The sequence below is a fragment of the Hippoglossus stenolepis genome, chromosome 12 (assembly GCF_022539355.2).
Source record: "Hippoglossus stenolepis isolate QCI-W04-F060 chromosome 12, HSTE1.2, whole genome shotgun sequence".
NCBI classification, from domain to species: Eukaryota; Metazoa; Chordata; class Actinopteri; order Pleuronectiformes; family Pleuronectidae; genus Hippoglossus; species Hippoglossus stenolepis.
The window spans coordinates 13,831,998-13,854,867 of NC_061494.1; the positions used below are offsets into that span (position 1 = coordinate 13,831,998).

The 22,870-nt window shown below is 43.0% G+C and overlaps 2 protein-coding genes across 4 annotated transcripts in view; both read left to right on the forward strand.

The window, feature by feature from the left end:
- Window positions 1-301: 301 nt before the first annotated feature.
- zfand4 (zinc finger, AN1-type domain 4) lies at window positions 302-14,160 on the forward strand. Its single transcript, XM_035173071.2, has 10 exons — window positions 302-653; window positions 2,441-2,751; window positions 4,295-4,370; window positions 5,050-5,117; window positions 5,253-5,439; window positions 6,006-6,153; window positions 6,560-7,786; window positions 8,790-8,844; window positions 11,562-11,679; window positions 13,063-14,160. The coding sequence occupies exons 2-10, from the start codon at window positions 2,568-2,570 to the stop codon at window positions 13,196-13,198; spliced, it is 2,199 nt and encodes a 732-aa protein (XP_035028962.2). The 5' UTR covers window positions 302-653; window positions 2,441-2,567; the 3' UTR covers window positions 13,199-14,160.
- A 4,916-nt stretch (window positions 14,161-19,076) lies between these two features.
- Window positions 19,077-22,870, forward strand: part of march8 (membrane-associated ring finger (C3HC4) 8) — an 89,286-nt gene continuing 85,492 nt past the window's right edge. For 2 of the 3 annotated variants that reach the window (XM_035172404.2, XM_035172405.2), the window contains exon 1: window positions 19,077-19,744. The gene's annotated coding sequence lies outside the window, so the exon portion shown is untranslated. The remainder of the gene's footprint in view (window positions 19,745-22,870) is intronic. The other variant, XM_035172408.2, reaches the window with a different exon arrangement.

The window sequence follows — 22,870 nt, forward strand, 5'->3', positions numbered from 1 at the left end:
TGTTTTAGGATTAAGTATTTTTACATTTATTATTTACTTCTACACAGAGCATTGATGTATATGTCTTAAGTCAAATGATTGCCCCCTGAAGCCTTTTAATTACTAATGAGGGACTATTTTTTGTACCAATTAAGCCACAGATTCTTTGAGGGGTTTTCAAGCCTGATATTTATCGTCAGAATGACAGATGTATGCAACATTGTATTTGTGTGCATCATATGTTATATCGTACGACTTCCTGTAACTCAGCTTTGTCAACAAACACTTCCCTGTCCCACCCACCTCGCCTCATCCGCGATGCCGGTTGGCTGCTGCGCCTGTCGATCACCCGGTGTCACAGAGGTGTTGTTCGGCAGGTACGATGATGTCGCCAACAATGGAGCAGCGGGGACCGACAGTGGCAGACGGTCCTGTCCGCTCCGGGTGCAGGTTCTAAGGGGAATGAGTTCAGCTTTGGCCGCAGCGTTTCTCTGGACAGCTGCACCGGACGGGACGGGACTGAGACGCCTTCTGGATGTAGCCTAGCAGCCTGCTAGCAAAACCACCGAGAAGCCTAGCCATTGTTTCGGTTGTCGGCTAACATGGCAACGAAAGCTAGCGCTAGCAGCGTCGGCTGAACGGGCTCCGCCGCCGTGTAACTGCAGAAGTTCTCGGTAAGCAGGCTCCAATAGTTACTGAGCAGCTAACGTCGAGTGTCTCGTTTAAAGTGTGAGGTATAAATACTGAGTGTGTGAGCCTGCCTGTGCTAACGTTAGCCGCTGGAAGTGTGTGTGGAGACATTTGTCAACTCCATTCATCCCCGTTGTCAGGCAGCTAGCGGCTCACCTCTGTAGCCCTGTAGCTTCTGTGGGGTTAGGGTTCGTTTATTGTGAGGTTAGATGTAGCTACAGGCTAACTGCACGTAGCTTCGTCTTTTACTTGACAAGCCAACCGTCTTCTTCAGAGAATGGCCTGTTCTCACATCCCCTCAGTCTCTGGATGGGTTCACCTCAGGCCTCGTTCACTAACATTACAAAGCAAACAAGCACCAACTTGATCTTCAGTGCTGTGCAGCTCGGTTGTGTGTTTTTAATGAGTTCTTACAGATCCGTCAGGAGCCCAGCGAGGTGGAATATCTCTGTTCAGAGGAACAGTGTGTTCCCAGTGTCCTGGACTCAAAGACACAGGGAGTCAGGGTGACATCAGTAGCCATCAGAAAATATGCACTGTCTCCAAGGAGGAACACAACTGCACATCTGTTGTGTCTGTGTTTAAGCGAAGAAGCTCATGTGCTCTTAAATCAAACAGTCCAGGTTTAAATGACCCAACATGAATTGAGATCTTGAATCCATCTTGTCTTCCTCCTTCAAAAAGAATCTCAATCTAGGTTTATTTCCATGTAGGTTTACTCACACAAGGAATCTGCTGTGGTGTGTTTGTGCATAAACAGAAATATAAAAGTAGGGAACAGCATATGAATATTTAATACCCCACACAAAGATATTTACTATATTAACTTTGGATATGTACAATTTTAACATTTGTACAGGACATATGCATTGAATGACGGGGTCCCTGGCCTTGTGGAGGAAACTGGCTGCAGTCAGGAAAAGACTGTTCTTGTGGCTCTGAGTTTTGGTCGATTGGATGAACTTGCCTCTCTTTCAGATTATATGTTATAGGAAGTTGGTGAGTGAAGTGACACAGGAGGTGATCTGTCAGACACAGGACACCTCATACTGCTCTGGGGCTTATGTAACACACCTGATCTTGAATTTTGGCCGGGGCCTTAAACGCTGTACTGAATGTTTCATTAGATGGTTGCACATGTCTGCAGCAACCGATGCATGTCCCGGTTCCAAGCAGTTTCTTGTCAATTTTAAGTTTACTGTATAAACTCAATCTCAAGGACAGTTTGTATTGCCCTCATGAGAATACTAACAGAACTACGTCCTCAGGTGCATGACTCAATTGTTATCTTAGTCATACAAATTAATATTCCCCACAGTTGTTTGATGGTTCCTGTATTTGGAAGTTGTATGGTCCACCTAAATAGAATATTCACCCTCCCTAAAATAGAAATTGTCTTAATTTATATAGCACTTTTCACACACACATTCATACAGTGCATCTATGTGCAGCATTTTCTCTGTCATACTCTGCTCATACTTCTGGCCCAGCAGTCGGGGTTAGGGTTCACTATCTTGCCTGAGGATACTTAAGTGTCACAGAATGAGTTTGTGTCTGCAGTTACATGGTTTGATTGAAGTGTCAAAATGCTGCATTCATGTTTAAACAAAATGACTGCCCACCAGAAGTCAGCTTGTGAATACTATGCGATTGCTGAGTCAACTTGTAAATGTCAAATTTCAGACTGTTGGATTGTTGAAAAGATATTCTCTACAGTTGGGAAGCACATAGTTAATGATAATCATGGTTTGCTTCTGTTTCTACTTAACAGCTGTGGTCGTCCTGCAGGATGTGTGACGGTCGTGAGGCCAGTGAGAAGTGCCTGTCCCTATCGTCTTCATCCTGGGCCAGTCCTCCCATTTCACCATCTCCCTGAATCTGTCCCCCAGTCCACCAAGATGACCGACAGGAAGGAGCCGCCCTTCTTTAATGACGACAGTGCGGGAGCTTTTCATTACAAGATCCCTTTCTATGACACTATGGAGCTCTTCATAGAGACGTTGACAGGGACCTGCTTTGAGCTGCGCGTGTTGCCCTTCGAGGCTGTCATTTCAGTCAAGGCAAAGATCCAGAGGCTGGAAGGTACAAAGCACACTTATGTGTTGTTTCCATGTTTTTGCATGCTGTTGCTTGCATGTTGTTCAGTAATAGTGACCATATTTTTTAAGCAAGGATATTGCACCGACTATGCCAGCAAACTATATTAATGATTTGATAGGCTGAGCAGACTGGGGTTACATAGAGACCTCCCGTGGAATACTAAATATTATGTTCAACCTGTTGTACTATTTGTATTGGGTTATTCAGTATCCTGAGGTTTGCTGCGTTGCATACATCTGCTCTCAAAGTTTTTGTTATGTCTGCACTGTTGCCTTGGATCAGAGTTTCATTCCTGGCTGAATTTAAGGTAAAAAATATCAGAAATAAAACTTGGATGCATCGTCACGAGTTTCTTTTTTTATTAAAACTATTATCTTTTGTTAAAAATTTAAATATTCCATCTGTAAATGGAATGTCCTAATTAAAATTCAGTGGTGAATCACTACAGGACATGTTTTGTGCTCAAGCAGTGGGTGCTCGCAAAATGGACCAAAATGACTCTGACCCATAGCACACATTGCTATTGTTGTTCTCTTGGTTCACACAAAATGGAGGAAACTGGTTAGCCATGCTGAATCACAGTCTGAAGTAATATGTTGGTGCATTTTGGATGAAACTCACAGAATTGTGGAAAAAGATAAGTTTGCTGATGTTATGTGAAATGCAGCTGCCTTGGAAGAGAACGACCACAACTGGTAAAATCTGTGGTCTCACATGTTTGCTTGTCTCCCAAAGGAGTCACCGGAGGCAAAATGTCTTGCACAGTTTAGTTTAGGGTTGGGGTGTGTGGGTTGTGTTGGAAATCAAAAACCTTTTCTTGTTTATTTTGACCGTGGTAGTCCTCTTAGGTTGCTTTGTTGTCGACCAAGATGACCTTCCACTACGTTCTGTGCAGCTGTTTTTGGTTTTGGTCAGAAAGGCCTCTCTGTGCTCTCTGTGCGGAGGTGTGTCAGCCAAGTGTGTGTGTTTGTGATGGAGCATACCACTCTGCGATGAAGGGACCACTGCTCACTCACCAACACTGGCTCAGCTCCAGAGCCGGGTCGGAGAGTTCACTCACTGTGGGCACAGAGAGCTTCCTGACTATGCATACACTCCATCTCATTCCAAGGAGGAGCTGTTGAGAGCCTTTGTGTTCATTAGGCTGTCTTCTCTCTCTACTGAAACCACATTGTTTCCGTCTGATTTGCAATGTTAAATACAATAGAGGGAGTAGTCCAATCAACCTCATTTATTTGACACTTTTAGCTGTAAATTTAGCTGTTTCTAAAGTGTAGTAAATGTACTTAATCAACACATTTTTATTTATTTTAGCTGTCAGTGCATGTCTTCTGTGATTTGCCGTTTTCCAGCAGTTACATATTTCTGTCTTTAGGGGGCAGACATGAATCATCTTTAGCAGCTGTTTCTGTTGTCAGCATTCTCCTCTCACCTGTCTGTCAGATCAGAGAAGGTAGTCAATGAAATATGAACAGCTCCTTGTCAACTTTGGTTGTTTTCTTTCTCCCTCTCCCTGTCTGTTAAGGTATCCCTGTTGCCCAGCAACATCTTATCTGGAACAATCTGGAGCTCGATGATGAACAATGTCTCCATGACTATGGGTAAATCTATTCCTCTGACCCTTTCTGTCCTTCAGAGCATTGACACCAAGGCAAAATCACACATGGCTTGTTTGAGCAGTTACCAGCGACGTTTAAAAACACGTTCAGTACATTTAGCGTCATTTGCATGTGATCTTTAAAAGCCTTCCTCCATTGGTGGGGACTCAGCCGTAATTTAATTCAGCAAGTTGTAAATGAGATGGATAATCCAAGTGACACACTGGTCACATTTAGAGAGCTCGTCCCTCCACTCCTGTCACCTACTGAGATACAGACCTCACCCTCCAGTGCACTGTCGGCTACAGCTGGTGGTATTGTTGTGAATGCTTGTCACTTAATTTTCCACATGAACAGCCCTGGTGAGATCTCGCCTATCACTCCGCGGCATGCTTTTGAAGTTTTAGAAGCGGAGGGGTAGAGTAGGCAATGAAACATCTGCTCACATGAAACTAACGTTGCAGTGGAATTCCCAGTCGTGCACAAGTTCATCTGGAAATCATCCTGACCCTCAGAGGGCTGTTTACTTTAGATCAGAGCCTCTCAGAAGCAAAGAATTTTAGCATAAATGTAAATATGTACTGTATGTCGCCTACTGATACTTCCTTTTCCCCTTTTAGAATATATTCGCGGTTGAGTGTGTTGCAATACCGCTCACTCATTCTGCTTTTTGTGTTTGCAGCATTGCGGAAGGCTGCACTTTGAAGCTGGTCTTAGCTATGAGGGGTGGGCCAATCAACACCAGGAGAGGTAACAAAGACGCCTGCACAGTCACATTATCACAAGGCATTTGTGGTTTAACATCATATCAAAATGTAATCTTTTGGCCAAATCCCCAAACACATTTGGAAATTAAAATATATTGTTTCTTGTTTTAACCAACAGTAACGATGGAAGATCCTATCAAAGAGGTGGCTGACTTGATGGAGAGCACCAAGGAGGAGGGTTGGGAGAAGAGCACGACCAACAAGCAGGTCACGTTTGTGGTTTATCGAGAGGGCGACCAGCTGAGTTTCTTCAGAGTGGTCGACAGGGGGGATGGCACTCTGACCCCTTTGTCTGAATCGCTGAGGTAAGGATATTTTCTGAATGTTCTGGCTACATACTAGGGATGTCACGATACCAAAAATGTATCAGTCGATACCAATACCATGAAATTTCCACGACTCAATAACCAATAAAATAAATAAATAAAAACAATAAGTCCCATTTACTTTAATCCTTTTATAAAAATATTTGAACATACAAAAAACAACAGTGGCTATGTAGCCTTCAACTAATAAATGAAAAGAAAAGACTATTAACATTATAAAACAGAAAAGTGGTGTGTAGAAAAATCTTGACTTTTCAGTTATCAGGTATAACTCAATGACTGTAAGAAAACAGCAGAGGCTGCACACGCAATGTACTAACACACACGCACACACACCTATATACTAGAGTGCCAGAACCTCTGACCAGTGAAGGTGTCCACCGCAACGTGTAAGGAGGGCGCAGGTCAGCGGGGGGGGGGCAAGGACATGCGGCTGGGCAATACGGCCCGGTACAAGGAAACAGGACATGTAATATGCTGCTGAGTTTTTGCAGACCACTTTTTTAGTTTGCTAATTGAGTCATTTTCTCTCTCATATTTTCCAGTGGTGGATCAGTGTACAATGTGTACGCAGAGGAGGAGGAGGATGGAGAGAATTCTTCAGCTGCAAAGCAGAGCCTTGAGAACTCCATCACAATGAACAAGATGAAGCTGCTCAAAGCCAAGATGGAGGACATGAACCTGAACAAGAAAGTAAGAGGCTACTGGCATCGAGGAATTCGTTTTACTGCCTGTCAGAGAGCAAATGTGGCCCAGACACACTATTCATTTTTACCCCACTTTTAAGATGTAGACACATAGAATACTGCTCCTAATAATCATCGAGTAAAATGATAGTCTGCAACCATTTTACATTATGCATGTGTACTTCACAGAACACTAATTTGCATGTGTTTTTTGAGGAGAGAACTTTTCATTACATTAAACTTCACTGGCTCTATAGTGTTTTTATGCTCATAATTTATTTATACAAGCGTCTTAATTCAAGAGATGAGACAACCACTATCATTTCAGAATTTTGAAAGGATGAGGAAATGCAAAAAATCTCGAGTACATTTGATCTGATTATAATATGAACGCCTGTGTCTCTGTTCTCCAGCCGAAGAAGTCAGCGAAGGCAAAACCGCGCCCCCCTGTCGGCCCACATCCCTGCAGCGGCTCACTAGGACCTTCCAGCACACGACACCATCATCGCCTCTTTCGCTCACTCCCCCAGACCAACCAGCCTCGGCAGTCAAATGCACAACTACCTCCAATTGCTGACCATGAAACCACAGACCCTTCGCCCTCTGCTGCAGCAACCTCCGTCCACTTATCCATCCCTAGACGACCACCTCCCTCTTTTACCTCGTCCTCTTGTTATATGCTTCAGGAGGAGGAGCCGTGGGAGACGTGCCCACCATTTGCAAAAATACGGCCCCCTCCCAAAGTTTCCCGGCTGGACATCGGCAGCACCAGGTTGATGAGGGACTGTGTGTACCCTCAGCTGCCTCCACTGTGTACAAGGGGGCCACCTGAAACCATCTTTGACCCAGCTGAGCCGGCAGGGGAGGCAGTGAGGCTGGGCTTGTTAGATGAAGCGGCTGGGCTGGTAACGCCAACACAACCTGGAGCTCCATTTGGGGAATTGTCAGATCCTCTGAGTCTGGATGTGTCTGGCCAACCAGAGGGCGGTTGTCGGTCCCTCGAGGTTGGCGCTCAGCACCAGTTACCCCTCTCACCCTCCCCACTTAGTACCTGGACACTTGGGTCAAGTGATACTCTCACCAGCAGAGCTGATAGGACACAGCGCAGCACATCTTTTCATATCAGCCCTCCCTCTCCATTACCCACATCCACTTCTACCAGGCCGCTGCCTCAGCCTTTCGATTCCACTCTCTCCTGTTTACAGCCCAGCCTTCAAGCACAATCCTCTGCACATGTGAAGTCCGGGAACACGTCCCCTCACGCCTCCACCACCTTGTCAGCTCATCCCCCACGTCTTCGTGGTGTTAAGGTGGAGTCGTCTGGAAAGAGGCCAGAGCTGCTCTCAAAAAGGGAAGCAAGAGGCATCACTAAGTTGGCCAACCAAGCCTACAAGGAGCCCCTGGGACCTCTGAACAACTCTGAGCTCTTGGCCTCTCTCTCCACAAGGACCCCAGACAGCAGCAGCGGCAGGGACGACCGTGGAGACAGTGTGGGACTTGCACTGGCACTGCCCTCTGCTACTGCCTCAGGACAGGGCAGTCATGGCTCCAGGCTGCCATCCATCCCAACTAACCGGCTCCTTCAGGATGATCTCATCAGACAAATGTCACCGTTGCCCCGAGCAGCTGCCTCTTACATGGTGACAGTGTTTGCTGTTATTATTTGTGAAAATTTGTTTTTTATTGCTCAATTTTGGCTTTGAGCTATTTGAAGTGTGCAATTTCCTACAAATGGTTGTCACTTTAAAGTAATATTGTTTGCTAGAACTTGCAAACAATATTACTTTAGCCAACCTGCAAATTGTAGCAGAGGCTTTAAAACAAAGTAGAGTGAAGCTTTGTTAAATATTATCTTACAATATGATCTTTTTTATGATAATTGTTAAAATTCGCACGTAAGATATCAGATTTCATCACATGAACTCTAATGGCTTTATTTATTTTGTTAGACCAAAATAATAGATATTCAATTAGTATATAGAATGAAATGATTTCTAGTGAATTTTACTAAATTAAACTTGTATCATATTTGCAGGATACAGATCGCACATACGCAAAATTATTTGTCTTATAAACGGGTTAGATACACAAAGTAAAAAAATTTCATATTAGAAAACTGCTGTGGAAGAACTCCCACACACTGTTGGACTTGCCATGATTTATCTGCCACGTTTCGTTTCTGACAGAGAGAAGCCATCTTGAGTAGGGAGTGGCTGTTGTTTTGCAGCCAATCACATTTCTCATGCACACCAGGAAAGATCAAATATCAATTGGCTATATCACATTCTCTTGTGCAATACAGCTAAATACTGTGTATAGCATGTTCTGAATATAGAAAACAGCTCAAATATCAGAAATCAGAGGTAGGGACTATCAATTGTTTTTAAATCAGTCTAGTTTTGTTCTTTCCTTATACTAAGCATAAAGCTTTCCCTTTACCATGTCAGTACTTTCACCATCTCTTTGGCTCTTCCAACTGTTTATATGTAGAGTTAATGAAAACAATGTACAGACTTTTCTTACTTGGCCAGTTCAAAGGCACTAAGCTCTTTTCCAGCACATCAAATCAAATTTTCTTGAGAGTTGAGCCCTACAGGTCGTTATATTGATTTGTTCTGAAAACATTTCATGTTGTTTTCACAGACCACCAACACTATTGCATCAACTGGAGGAGTCATGGCCTCATTCGGGAGAATCGGTAAGGGAGACGCACGTACACCTCCATGTTAGGACTAGAATACACTGTGAAGAAAGTGTTGCATTGTGGTGGTTGGTTTGGATATTTGAGTTGTGGGAGTGAGTCATTGTATAGCACTGTAATTTGAAAGTGCTGTTAGCCATGCCAGAGTGCATACATTACAGCCATACAGTGCTATGATGCGCTTGTTGAGATGTTGTCATGTGAAAAGCCTACAGTACATGTTGTATGAGGGATACAACAAAGCACCAGGGTTTTAAATATTCATTATTTATACCACTGCAGAAGCAGCACAAACAACAGAAGGCGGTGAGCCTACACACCAGCACTCTCATTTATTTATGTGAGCCACCGATACGCTCCGACTGTTCACAGGGAAGATAGATAAATACACACGGATCAATACACAAAGTCATGAGTCACGACTCTCCATGTTCCTCTATTACTATACATTAGTTTATCAGCAGCAGTGTTTCCAACAGGAGGAGAGTTTGTTGGTGTTGGTCAAACTTTACAATCAGCTCCAATCAACACTGAATAACCCAACTCATACCTCTTTTTAAGCAAAGGTTTTTTAAACAGCTAAAACATTTTGCCACCAGTGCGTAATGATCTACGTCCATGCACTGAAAACTGAGGCGCTCTCACATCACTGTCTTGCCAAATTAGTGCGTTCACCCGTGTGTCATGTTTCCATCATTGCAGATGGAAGCTGGAGCCCATTAAAACCCGTGTCCACTGCAGAGTCATTTGACCCGGGAGTGAATGACCTGTATCGATTCCAATAGCAGACAAAAGGCAGCTGTTAGCAATATTTTCAGTTGGTCATTAGCTGTTAGTGTTTGTCTTGTACATAACGTTGTTGTGCTGTAAATGGAGTCAAACCTGCACGATGATGACGGAGGGTTTGTTTGTAATTGACATCTTTCGTGTGTCCTTCAATCAGGACATTTTCTATTTTAGTCTGATAAGAAACCTCTAACATTGGTCTAGTGCTGTACAGGTGTGCTGGTCAGTTGTAGGCAGATGCATAACAAGACATGTGATAACAAGGACTCTGAACATTCTCAGTATGTAATTAAGATATCTTTGTGTTTTGGTTTTATTTGATAAAAACAAGTTCTCACTTTATCATCATTGGATAAATAAGGGATGTCTCAAACTATACTGTTCCTGAAGCAAGACACCATTTTAATTTGATTTAACACTACATTTTACACGTCCTGCAATTTCCTGATGATTTCCCAGAGGTTTGAAAACAGATGGCACACAGATGTTATCATTGTTTCAAGGAAACATCCCTAGAAATTTTCAGGAAAGTTCAGACCTGTAAAATAAACCATGTTTTAATTGGTCTGCAATTCAGATGTATTTTTCATAGAACCCACACTGGGCCTCACGTACACAAGCTTTTACAAACATCCCATTATGCTTCATTAAAACATGGGAACCTTTTCCTCTGTCAGCACAAACAAACAACAGTCAATAATTTCAATGAAGATGTCGACACTGACAGCAGCTGAGATACTTTCACTAAGGAAGAAAGGGAACCTCAGTGTGTCTGCAGTGCTTCCATTCATTATCAGATCCTCTTTATTTAATTAATCAGATCAGAATCGGGAGCAAAGAGAACTTGGCTGGCAAGGCCCGGAATTACATGCGATCAAATTCAAATGAAGTCGATTCCACAGCAGAATGTGGGTAAATGTGAATGGGTCTGAATATATTTGAATCCACTGCATGCCTGTATGGCAGCAGATTAAAGTGCACAAAACAAATAAAAAATCCAATCCCACGCCCAGCTGCTTGACAGAAAGCTCCGTGTACCGTCATCACAGAGCTGTCAATTTTATCTGTGTGTTCCCGTTTCCCCGCGGCTCACAAACCTACCTGAGCCGCGTGCTTCCACCGACACGATTATCATGGGTATGAGCTGACAAAAACCAGTGTTCCCTAAGTTAGGAAATGAACTCTAGTGTGTTTTCCAACATGTTTTTGAACATGACAACAGGGCACAGGTGCGTTTGTCAAAGCTGTTTTCCTGAAAACTAACGTACGTGACTGACAACTTTTTGTGTCACCAATATGCTACAGTTTGGATCCAGTTTAATTGACTGCTGCTATTAAAAAAATTTAAAAAAAACTGTCATAAACCAAGATTGAACTGTCAGAGTTAACAAAGAAACTCTAGATAATAAGACATGAATGTGACAGTTTTAAACTCTGTGGGTTTCACATGCTGGATGCTAATCAGACATAGTACATGGTTTGAAAACTCTCTGAAATGAGAATGAAGTAGAAACATGGACACGATGAAGTAATACAGTGAAGACCGACAGGTTTCAGAGAAGTGCAGAGAAACTTTAAAGCAACAAGGAAACACTCCAGTTCGTAAATGCCTGAACATTTTCACAGTTGGTGAAAATGGCTGCTTCTGCTCGGAGAGAAATAGAACATGACTCTTAAGTGCTCAACGGAGAGAAATGCAGTTCTACCTCCCTTAAGTGATTCGGTGTGGATATGTTCCTAATATCTGCTCGGCTGTGTGCAGACACCACAAATACATAAACTGATTAACTGTATCATTTAAAGAAGAGAACCTGCTACATTGGACGATGAAGATTCTTTCCAGACATTCATAGAAACCTTTTCATCCCATCAGTTATTCCACACTGGCTCCTGTAAAGTGACTAAAAAGGTTTCCTCTCTTCTCTCAGGCACTTCAACCTACCACCTACCTCCAGTCAAGGCTCCCAATGGCAGCAAGAAGAAGAGCTCAAAGCACTGCTTCCTCTGTGGCAAGAAGACCGGCCTGGCCACCAGCTACGAGTGCAGGTACAACTGCCTCCAGCGTCTCCACCCGCACTCACTCTCTCATTCTCTGCCTATTTGTCTTGTCTATTTGTCCCTGGAGCAGGAGTAAGAAGTGGTTTTTACCCGGCTCATCATTTTGTCTCTTTGTTCACTGCTTGTTCTGCCACAAGTTATTAGCTTTATCAGAGTTTCTCTCCACCGCATAAATCCAGATCACCTCCCTCTCTGGGGTCCTGTCCAGGGCAATACACTTTGAATCTGATGCAACAGTGTGTAAATCTAGTGTCTTAGCATTGGCCACTAGAAGAGGTTGAGGCATTTAAAGGATGAAGCTTCTATTGTGTTACCTAAAAGATGAACAGATACCAGATTAATCAAATGGTGTTTCAGTTTTTCTTTCCTCTTATGTGTCATAGTTTTTGTGTATGTAAAAGTTCTGCAAACTTAAAAAGCTCAAAGTCTGCAGTTACACAGTGTTCAGACACAGACCCATTATACAACTTGCCCACCGCCGACACTGTCTGTTTCACTTTTATAGACATAAATTATGATTGGTTTGTTTTTGTGTTTCGGTGGTAGTGCCCACGTCCCCAGTTATCAGTACTTAGTCTGACGCTGCAGTCTGCAAGTTAAGAGTGTCTGTGCTGCACAGCATCAGGGCCCGACAGCTGTTTACATTTTTCTGTCTGAACTCGGTCAGACTCGTCACGTCAGTCTCAGGTCAGGTAGTTATCATCTGCAGCAAAGTCACATCACAGAGTAACAGACCTTTCACATGAGGAGAGGAGAGTTCACCGAGGGTTTTGGTGTTGAAATATATTTGAACACATCTTTTCTGGTTTAATCATTAGTCATAAGTTTATTTTCCGGTGTGAAATTTTCCACACCGTAGCATCTCAGGTCTGTGGTAAAGGGAGCCCTTCTCCCCCACAGAAAACACTGCTCCGGCACACCGAGCGGCTAATCTGGCACACAACAGATTGGGCTAGCTGGCCAATCAGAGTAGACAGGAACTTACCGGAAGGGGGGCCTTAAAGAGACAGGACCTAAACCAAGCGTTTTAAGAAAGCGGCTAAAGAACCTGCAGAAGTGGACAGTGTGAAGAAAGTGATGTGTTTTCTGAACATTAGAGCATGTAAAGCTTTCCAAGTAATAACCCACATTTATTTATGAACCTGAATATGAGCAGAATATGTCTCATCTAAGGGGATTTTGGTCAAAACTAAATTTCCCATGGAGGAGTTAATATGACTCAGCAGAATGACCACATGATTGAGCAGGTGATGTTTGCTGATAGAGACATTTAATGTTTTATTTGCTGACTGTTAAGTTTTGAGAGGAGTATCATTGGTATCAGATTTCTTTATATACTTAACAAAGCGAAATGTGTGTTGAATCTTTTAGGTGCAGTCACAACTTCTGTGCCGCCCACCGCTACGCAGAGACGCACGACTGCACGTACGACTACAAGAGCTCTGGACGGCGCTTTCTGCAAGAGACCAACCCTCTCATCAGTGCTCCCAAGCTGCCCAAGATCTAGAACCCACAACCCTCACCTCTAACCGGGGGACGACCAAAACAACCACAGGTTAAAATGACTGAACGGAGGAGAATTTACAGACATTTTAAACAGAAACGAGGCACTTATTCACCACCGTGTGCTTTTTTTTTTTCTTAACAGCCAAGTTTGCTTAAAAATGAAAAGAAGATATTCTGTAAAGCCAAGTGTGAACCAACAAGAGTAGACTGAAGTGGCGCAGAACTAATTATCACCTCTTGACAATGTGAACTGTTTATCCTTTTAATCTGTTACCTTGTTCTTATTTCCACTGCGTGAAAACAAAACAACAAAAAAAAACCTGTGCATGTAAGTAGGTAGTTTTTTTTGTTTGGGCTAAATATATCTGCTGCACGTTCAGACATATCTATTTTTAGTTTTGTAAACCTTTTTTTAAACGAAATAGGACCACTGATGACTTCTCATTCGACAAGTCTTTGACAGATGCACTTTAGAACTATCATATTTATACATTTACTTTTCCTTATTGTGAGGGGGAAGGATACTTATATCTCCGTTTGTCTTATGAAGGTGTTGTCGTCATCATCCAGATTTTTATATTCTGCGTTTTTCTTACACAGGCACATATACATACCAACATCACTTTCTTAAAAGAGAACAAGACACCGACTTAATAATGAAATACTTAATATTTATCAATGAATTCTACTTATTTAAATTCCAGATTGGTTTTGAAATAGTAAGTATGCAATGTGTGTAGGTGTGAATGTCAGTTGTAATCCACATGCCTATCAAGTGAACTGTATTAGGATTTGGGGGCATGGTTATGGTATTTATGATGTGTCTACAGTACAGTGGTTGCCATAAAAAAAAATCTTTTGTAAGTCTTTTTTATTGCTCAGCTGTTGCAAAAACTTAAAATGCTGTTAAAGTATCTACAGGGGTTTGATCTAATAAAATTTCTTTTAAGCGTTTAGATCCAACACTTGTCTGAGATAATATTTCCACCTGATTTATTCCTGATAAGGAAAAAACAGAGTTCACAGTACTCTTGGTTGTGCTATAATTTCCTCTCGCTCTGCAGCGTCCTGTCCTCGAGGCTTCTCATGCGCGTCTTCATTATTTGCTCACTGAGGGTTTGACTTTTCCTGCTGCTCGACCCTTAATGGCTCTCATCTCATTGCTGTGAAGAAGATGAGAAACGGTTTCTGTTTGCTATCACGAGCTCATTCTCGTCACTTTGAGCACCAGGTCCCCCCCCGACACAGACCCTTGGCCAGTTCCTTAGCAACAAGCAGAAAACATTAGACCCCCACTCACCGCCAAGGAGGTTGTGTGTTCATTGCTGTTTATTTGTCAGCAGGATGACGCAGAAACTACTGAACTGATTTTATTGAAACTTGCTGAAAGGACGGGACATCGGCCAAGAATGAGCCCCAGTGTGGATGAAGGAATTTGTATCACTTTCTTTAATGTTGCAAGGTGGTGAATTTTTTGTTTTGTTTGTTTACATCTTACTGACAATCTGGCATATTTCGGGGTCTGATATCTACGTTTGTGTTCAATTTGTTGTGGATCCAAGTAAATAGATGTAGATCCAGATGTAGTAGATTTAAGTGTGGTTTCATAAGGGGAATGCAGTGACACTAACTCTGGATAAACCTGTGATCTTCTTACTTAGCTACTTATCTGCTTAATGTGTTATTGGGCGTGTGTTTTTTCACTCATCATTACAAAAACATCTCTAACTGAAAAACATGAGCCAATGTGTGAACTGGTAAATTGCTCTCTGAGTTTATTGCTTGAATGCAAATGTTAAGATATCGCTTAAGAAAAACAAAAAGCCTGGGCTTTCTGCTACTGGTTCATATTTTCAAATGCACATTAATAATTTTGTCGGGGAGAGCACTTCAAAGCTGCAGTTTGTTTATTTGCACACAGACAACAACAAACTAATCCTGGAGACTTGAGTGCAAAAAACACATAAACACACGCTAAACACTTTTCGTCTTTTTTTGCTGGTGAGTCGCTGAGAGGAGAGGTTCAAAAGTGGAGGCAGCGCTTCTTATTATTCACTCTGCTTTGGCCATGGATGCTCTTCCTGTGCAGCAGACAGACCCTGACCCGACTCACGTCTCTGTTTTTATCCACACTTTTCCTCCTTCATGTTATCTGGCTTTGATCCAAGATAATTGGACTGTGCAGCAGATTCAGCTCCAACACTTCTTAGTCTCCCTTGACAGAGAAATGATCCACAACATGGAGACAGATGAATTTAAAAACGATGGAGTTAACGGGCATTAGTTGAAAAATACATTTAATATAACTCCTCAGTGAAGCAGCAGGAGGTTTTTGTAAAATATGCTACATCTTTGTTTGTTTTTGTCAAAATAGGTTTTAGATATTTTCGTCATGTACCCTATAAAAGCTCAATAGGCAATATATATACTTTTAATAATAGTGGGAGCACTCAAAGGTAGCGACAGGTGGTAACCATAGAGACCATAGACTAAAGCCTGACGACTTCAGACTAGACTATATAAAGATGGACAATGCGACTACACTTCTTCACACTATCTAGAAATGAATCCAAAATATACATATGTATGTCATCAAATAATCAATCAAAACCAAATTTATAAGAAAAATGTACACTTGTAACTACAAGACAGAATCCATCTTTGACATTTACCTTGACTTTTTAGTTTGGTCCATGTCTCATCTGCTCACATGGAGGAAGCAGGATTTATGACCTATACTGCAGCAGGCCACCAGGTGGCGCTCAAGATGCTTTGGCTTCACTTTTGAGGAGCTGTCATCGTCGTCCATCTTTAAATTCAATCTGTGGTGCACAACAACACCAGTTCCAGTTTGTCCAGTATTTTGCCTTTGTGTTGATCATCACATGTTACAACTGTTTAAGTGCACAGTGTCACATAGTGTTTGTTGAGTGTTGTACTGATTTCCATGTTCTACTTAGAGTTCTTTTTTTTCTCCCTTTTTTGCCTACTTCATTATATACTTCAGATAATATCCTCAAACGCTTAGCATCAACATCCTTTAACCTTCACTACATATCAGTAACTTCTTCAGTTGAACAGTGTTCCACTGCGGCTGTGCTCCATATCACATAAACACACCAGCCAAAGGCCTATTTTCTGTCTCAGGATTATTCAGCTCGCCTCCTGCAAACTCTGCCAAGGACTGCAAGTCTATATTTTGCACAGGCTGAAAAACAATGCTTTTCCTTTCTTTCCTTTTTTTTCTTCTAAACATGGCTTCTGGAGGGAGAAATCCTGCTCAGTCAAAGTGGCAGTGGACAAGAAAGGGACACTTTAAAACATGAATTACAGCTTTCTGACAACTGTGCAATACAGTCTGACATTTATGGGTTTTTCAGTGATTTTGCTTCTAAAATTCAAAATCCCTCAGCTACATTTTCTGTTCCAGTATATATGCTGGGGTTTATTCTCTTGTGTTGTAATTGATATCTGCAGCCATTACCAGACAGTTTCTTAATCAAAAAAACACCTTCTCTCAAACTTTTTCACCTTTGCATGCGCTGGCATAATGAGGAACCATGATCACAAGATGACACCACAGAATTGTGAACACATTTGCAGAACGTGGACTGAAATGTGCTAATGCGACAGAATACGATTCCTCAAAGTCATTCATTGTGTATTCATGGTAATTGTTCCAAAGGTGTCTGCACACAAACATTTCATCACCGCTCTGGTGGCGTGTTGTTCTGAATATCCTGTATCTGCGCCTGTTAAATAACACCATCATCAACACACAATGCTGAACGATATGTACTAAGGTGTCCTGCAGCCAGAGATCAGGCACAAGATGATCAGGCACAACCAGCTTGACAGGTTCATTGTGTCAGGTAAGACTAAAGGAACTAGCCTAACTATTTGAAAACACCAAATAAAATGGCAGTAGACTACATATATACCTCCAAGGCCCAACAGTCACTTTAAATTCTATCAAGCTGCACCAAATTTCACAAACTCGTAGATGTCAATTCCCTAAATGATCCATGAATTATTCCCTGGGAAAACAGCGAAAATGTTGAATGTAGAAACAATTCCTGGATCTTTTCCCTGATCCAGATCTGTGCCAAAGTTTAATGGCCGAATCCTTCCACCAAGTTATGGTAATCTGTTCAATTGTTTTTGTGTAATCGTACTAACAGACGAACCAAACAAACAGGGGTGAAAACATAAACTCCCTGGTGGAGATATAATCAGATTGTTTACCACCTCCTGACCTGCAATGAACTCATCTTGTAACTCTCTCTGATTCCAGCTTTGTTTTTCACCTGCTTCTCCTTCCTGCCTCCTCCTCGCGAAACTTGTCTCGTTTACTTAAGGAGATTTTTCATGTTGACCAACTGTGCTACCATTTAAACAAACACACCCTTTTCTTATCCGTTCAAGTGCAACGGGAGAAGTTTGTCGGCAGTGCTGCATGGCCCAGTCAAACCCAGAGTAAACACGTCTCTCTGGCGGCCGTCCCCCTGTTGTGAAGACCAAATTTAGAATTTCTAAAGTCCTGTAAACGTTGTGAAAAGGCTGCATGCCAAACATTTCAACACACGTCGTAATCTTTCCACGCCATGCGACAAGACGGCCTGTATCTCTCCGACGCACGCACGACAATTTGGCAGCCTCACTTCTGAGGTGCCCACTTTGTCCAGACAGAGCACAGAGGCTCCGTTGTCCGACCGCAAGGGCCCAGCGGCAGACTGTGAATCAGTAATAAGCTCAAACACAATGACAGGTTTCACAGAGAAGGAGCCGAGGCTTCAAGGCAGCGGAGGATTCAGTCCCTCGTTTAACAAGTGATCCTCTCCTAACCGACTGTCCTGTGATTGATGCGGAGTTCCAGTACATGAGTGATTCACCCCAGCGTCATGTACAGTACACTGCAGGCCATTCATAATCTGAAATAATGACCTCTGCACCAGAATATATGAATACAGGCAGATTGGAGCTATTTTCTACCAGTTGTTTTGTATTGGCTAACAAGAAATCATATAAAAGCTGATGGTATGAAACACTTATAGAATAATAAATAACAGAAATGGTCATATCTATATATCGTCTGGGGGAAATTTGTTTATTCATCTTCTGTCAGAGAGTTTGATAAGAAGATTGATGCCACTCTCTTATCTGGACGTCACAGCAACAGCCAACACTCTGTTAGTTTAGCTTAGCACCAACACTGGATATAAGCAAGATATACCTTTGGAGTTAATGAGCTTTTGAGGCGCTGGTAAAGGTGGATAAGTGTCACCCATGGGCAGAACCAGGCGAGTTCCCATTCTCCAGTTTTTGTGCCATGCTAAGCTAGAGCTTCACATTTTATGAAATGATATGAAACATAATGAAAGTGATATTAGTCTAATCATCTAACTCCCCAACAGCAAGCCGATAAACTATTGCTTTAAAGTTGCAGAGATTGATTAGCCATTGTAAATCAAGATGGCTGCTCTGAATGTAGGCTAACATGAGACTATTGCCGCGTTCCATTAAACCTCGGAGCTCGGAATTACCCCCCGAATCGGAAGTTGCAACTGGAAGGTCGGAGGAACCTCACCACCCCCGACTTCGAAATCCAAGATGGCTGTAGTTTTTACTGTCTATTAGCACTTCGGTCATTAAATGTGTCGTACACATAGCACCGTCCAATTACTGTCTGTGGACGTTTTACCAGGGTGTTAGCATACGTGAAATGCTGCTTAATGCTATATTATTATGGACTGTTTGTGCCAACAATGGCTAGCTGGCTGACATAAACATTGTCACCATCAACTCAGGTTATTCTGGGTGTGATGGCCTAGGTGTACTGGAACTCTTATAGTCCAGTGGAGTTGTGTCGCTGTGACCCAATCGGATCAGGATGCGGCTGCTAAACTGAGACACAGCTAGTCCCTACAGGCTGCACCTTTAAATCTAAACCACACATGGGTTCACTCTTAATTGAAAAACACTGATTAGTGCTGCTTTAATATCACATTCCTCTGTCACCATCATCATCCTATAAGCAGAGTGGGCTCCATTTTCCATCATCATCATCCTCGTGCACAGCCCTCTCTGCGCTCGCGTGCGCCGCCTGTCCTTTAAATTGATTTTTTTTTTTTTGGTCTTTCTTTCTCCATCACGCGGAAGTCGGTGACGCACCATCGCGCACAGCTGCAGCCGCTCAGTGGAATAAACACGGCGTCGTCACTCGGCGTCGGACAGCGGTGCGAGTCGGTGAGCGTGTCCCAGTGTGTCGGTTCTGTCAGCGGGAACATGGAGCAGCCTTCGGTCCTCTGCAGCGGTGCGTCCGTCCACACCGGGGCTCCCGTGTCTCCGCGGCTTCATTGAGTCCAACCGGAGGCGGCTGGTGGTCGCACGGACGGAGGGACAGACGGACTGACGGAGGGACTGACGGAGGGACGGACCGACGGACTGCCGTGCGTCTGGACTGAAGCTGTGTGAGAATTTGTTTGTTTACCCCCATTGTGAGAGCCGACGGTGGAGAGACGCAGACCGCAGCCTGTGGTGATTCAAGGTATGGAAATTAATTCTTGGTGCGCTCTGCAGCAAAAACCCTCTAGAAACGCGCGTGTATGTGTGTGCGTGTGTGCGCGTGTGATTCAATGATGCTCCCCCATGTGTGTGCGTGTGGTAGTTTGCTCCTCAGCCAGTTCGCAGGGACGGGACACCCTGGGTCATGATGGAAGATCCAGCCACAGAATGAGATCTGTCACCTTCTGCTGCTCCAGGATGTTTTCTCCTGATGTCAGCAGCTGATCCATCACCTCTGATCTTATCACAATGGATCCATATTGATTGGGATGTTAATGGTCCTATGTGCTTGATGCAGACTCCACACCACGCAGCCGGTTTTGTTCCCACAGATTTCCAGGTTCGGCTCCAGGTGTGAGGTGCACCGTCCTGCAGATGTTCCCTTATCATGAATCATAGTAAATCCAGGCGGGGAAGCCTACATGGCCTCACTGCTTCTACTGGCTACAACCAGAGACCGACTGATATATTGTTTGGCCGATATCAGCCTTTCACATGACATTTCGATTTGCCGATACCTCTGATATGATTTTTGGAACATAGGACAATATGGCGAATAAGATGATCAGTTGTCAACCACCAGCAGGTATTAAAGACATATCTTCAGTTGCGTACCTGAGCGTCAACGTGTGTTTTAATCATAAGTCACCCTCTTTGAAGACAGGCCCACCACAAGGGGATCAGACCTGCAAGTGTTCCCCTAACACCTTTGGGCCCATTCACGTTCTTTCTCTCTCCAGTGGCTGCAGCTTTCTGACATCTGTAATGTTTCTTTAATTTTTAGAGAAAACAACTGCAATTTTTCTTAATTCAAGTTCTATATATTTGTTCATATTTTTATGTTTCTTGGTTAAACTGTAAAATATCTACTCGCCTACATTTCTTTGTCATTACGGTTTGTTACAGACCTTGAGAATCATTTCTGCTTTTTTAAATATATATTTCCATCCTGATCATCAGCTGATTAGCACCACAACACAAACAGTAAAGTGCTGCTTTTCCCTATATAGTGTTGTTGTTCTCATTGTTTACGATGGATCTCACATTACACTGTCTCCTATAGCTGCAGGATCAGCTTTCCTTTCCTTGGTGTAGCCTCCTCTACACTCCAGTCCTGTTGTGTGTCATCATACCTGCTTCACGACATTGCATGTGCAGTTTTGTCTACGTGTTTTTAAAAAGATGCAAAGCATGTGTCTGTGTTTTTGCGGGTGTGTGAAAGCTTTCAGTTCTTATTTCCTGCTTGCTGTGGTATTTGGTTTGTCACTGGGAGGGTACACCTCTCACTCATCTTCATTTCGAGGCAGCGGGTCCTAGTTTCATGTCAAACACAGCTTCTTATAATTCAACATGCATGATGGTGATGATGATGATGCTGATGCTGGCTTTGCCGTGGTGCTCAGCTGTTGTTGGGGCGAGATGAAGAAGCAGCTGCGTCTGTCTGTGCCCGTTACATCACTGTAGCCTTTAGTTATGTCTTAGCCAGTGTTGCAGAATAGTGAGGGCTTGTTGCGATAAGGAGCCTCATTGTGTTGCTGCTCTCTGTGGAGAGTGCATGCATAAACGTGCAGATAACACAATGCTTATTCTCTTCTGCTGTCCTGCTGTGGAACTAATCCAGCCTCCTCACATGGGATTACTGCGTATGGTTTCCTTCTTCTCCACACGAGCACTGAAGGCGTCTGACGCAGCCGAGTGTTTGAACAGTGGCGACGGACGGTGGCCGTTCCGTGGGCCAGCAGTCTGAGCACTAATCTTGGTTTCGTTCTCGAGCGGAAACAAAGGAAAAATCTTGGCTTTGGGGGAAGAAAAAAAGTAATTGTTTAATGTTTTCTTAATCTACTGTAGCAGGAAGAATAAAAAAAAGTGAGGCTTATGAGCCACTTTCAACTCGACAACGTTTTCCTGTAGTGAGTGTGCAGATTTGATATGATTAGTTGAATTATAGCAATGATATCAAGTGTTCAGGGTTGAAGTGAAAAAATAAGTAGGAGATGACATCAAGTAACTGTATGTGTTGACTTGAAAAAGTGGCTAGGTATCTTTTTTCAAATCCATTTGAAAAATGAGGGAACTCACAGACTTAACAACAGAGTTAATGGGAGAACACACACGCTACATGATCCAGTCAAGACGCAGCATCACAACCTGACGTTTAAAACGATTTCTAAATGGTCGATTCCACAGACCTGGGAACTCGTGTGGTCAAATATGATTTCACTTGCCCCATGTTGGTCCTTTTTCTATTGTCAACCTGGTAAGGGAGAAAAAACTCTTATTTATGCTGTAGGCAGCCATTTTTTACTTCAAAACACAAGCACACAACTTCTGGTTGGTGATGCTTCCCAGTCAGCTCTCTCATTGGCTGTTGCGGGTTTCCGCTCACCAAATATCAAACATGTTTGATATTGATTATTTGCAACCGGGGAGGCTAGAATTCAGTCAGTGATGTTAAGGGTGCTTTTCAGACTTTTCATTTTACTCCGAACCAAAATAAAAAGGTGTGAAAGGCTCGATTCATTTGCATCAGTGATAATTCAGAAATTGGACCAATTGCAGAAAGTGGGACAACACAGTAGAAGAAGAAACAGAAGCGGCTCCCAGGATTATTTGAAGTCTTTGTCTTTGTCCTCATTCAAAAAGAAAAGACAACTTTTTTCTGTGCACTTAATTCAAAAAGGTCGGCGAATACAACATCCGGACTGATGACACACTAACATCAGACACACGGCTCTCCACAAACCACTCAGTTTTAAGTACAGGAAGATGCCACCCACGTAGATGACGACAGGACTTGTATCATATGAAATTCTTTAGTTCACACCCTAAATTGCGATGAGAAATGTGCCCCATTATCGTCCAGTGTGCAGGAGACATTACTTGGTATGTTCCAGTATAAAGTCCTTCGCTTGTCGTCTGATCACGTCACACACTTAAAAACCGTCTGCTCCTCTCCCTCTGCTTTCCTCTCCCCGTCCTGGTCTTCCTTCATGACCGGCTGACTCTGTGCCCGCTGACAATGAGGGATTTTGCCGGTAGCAACAAGCAATCTGCAGTTATGAGAAATTTCATCTCTCCCAGAGTCTGGGCTGTCACCGGACTCTGAAGT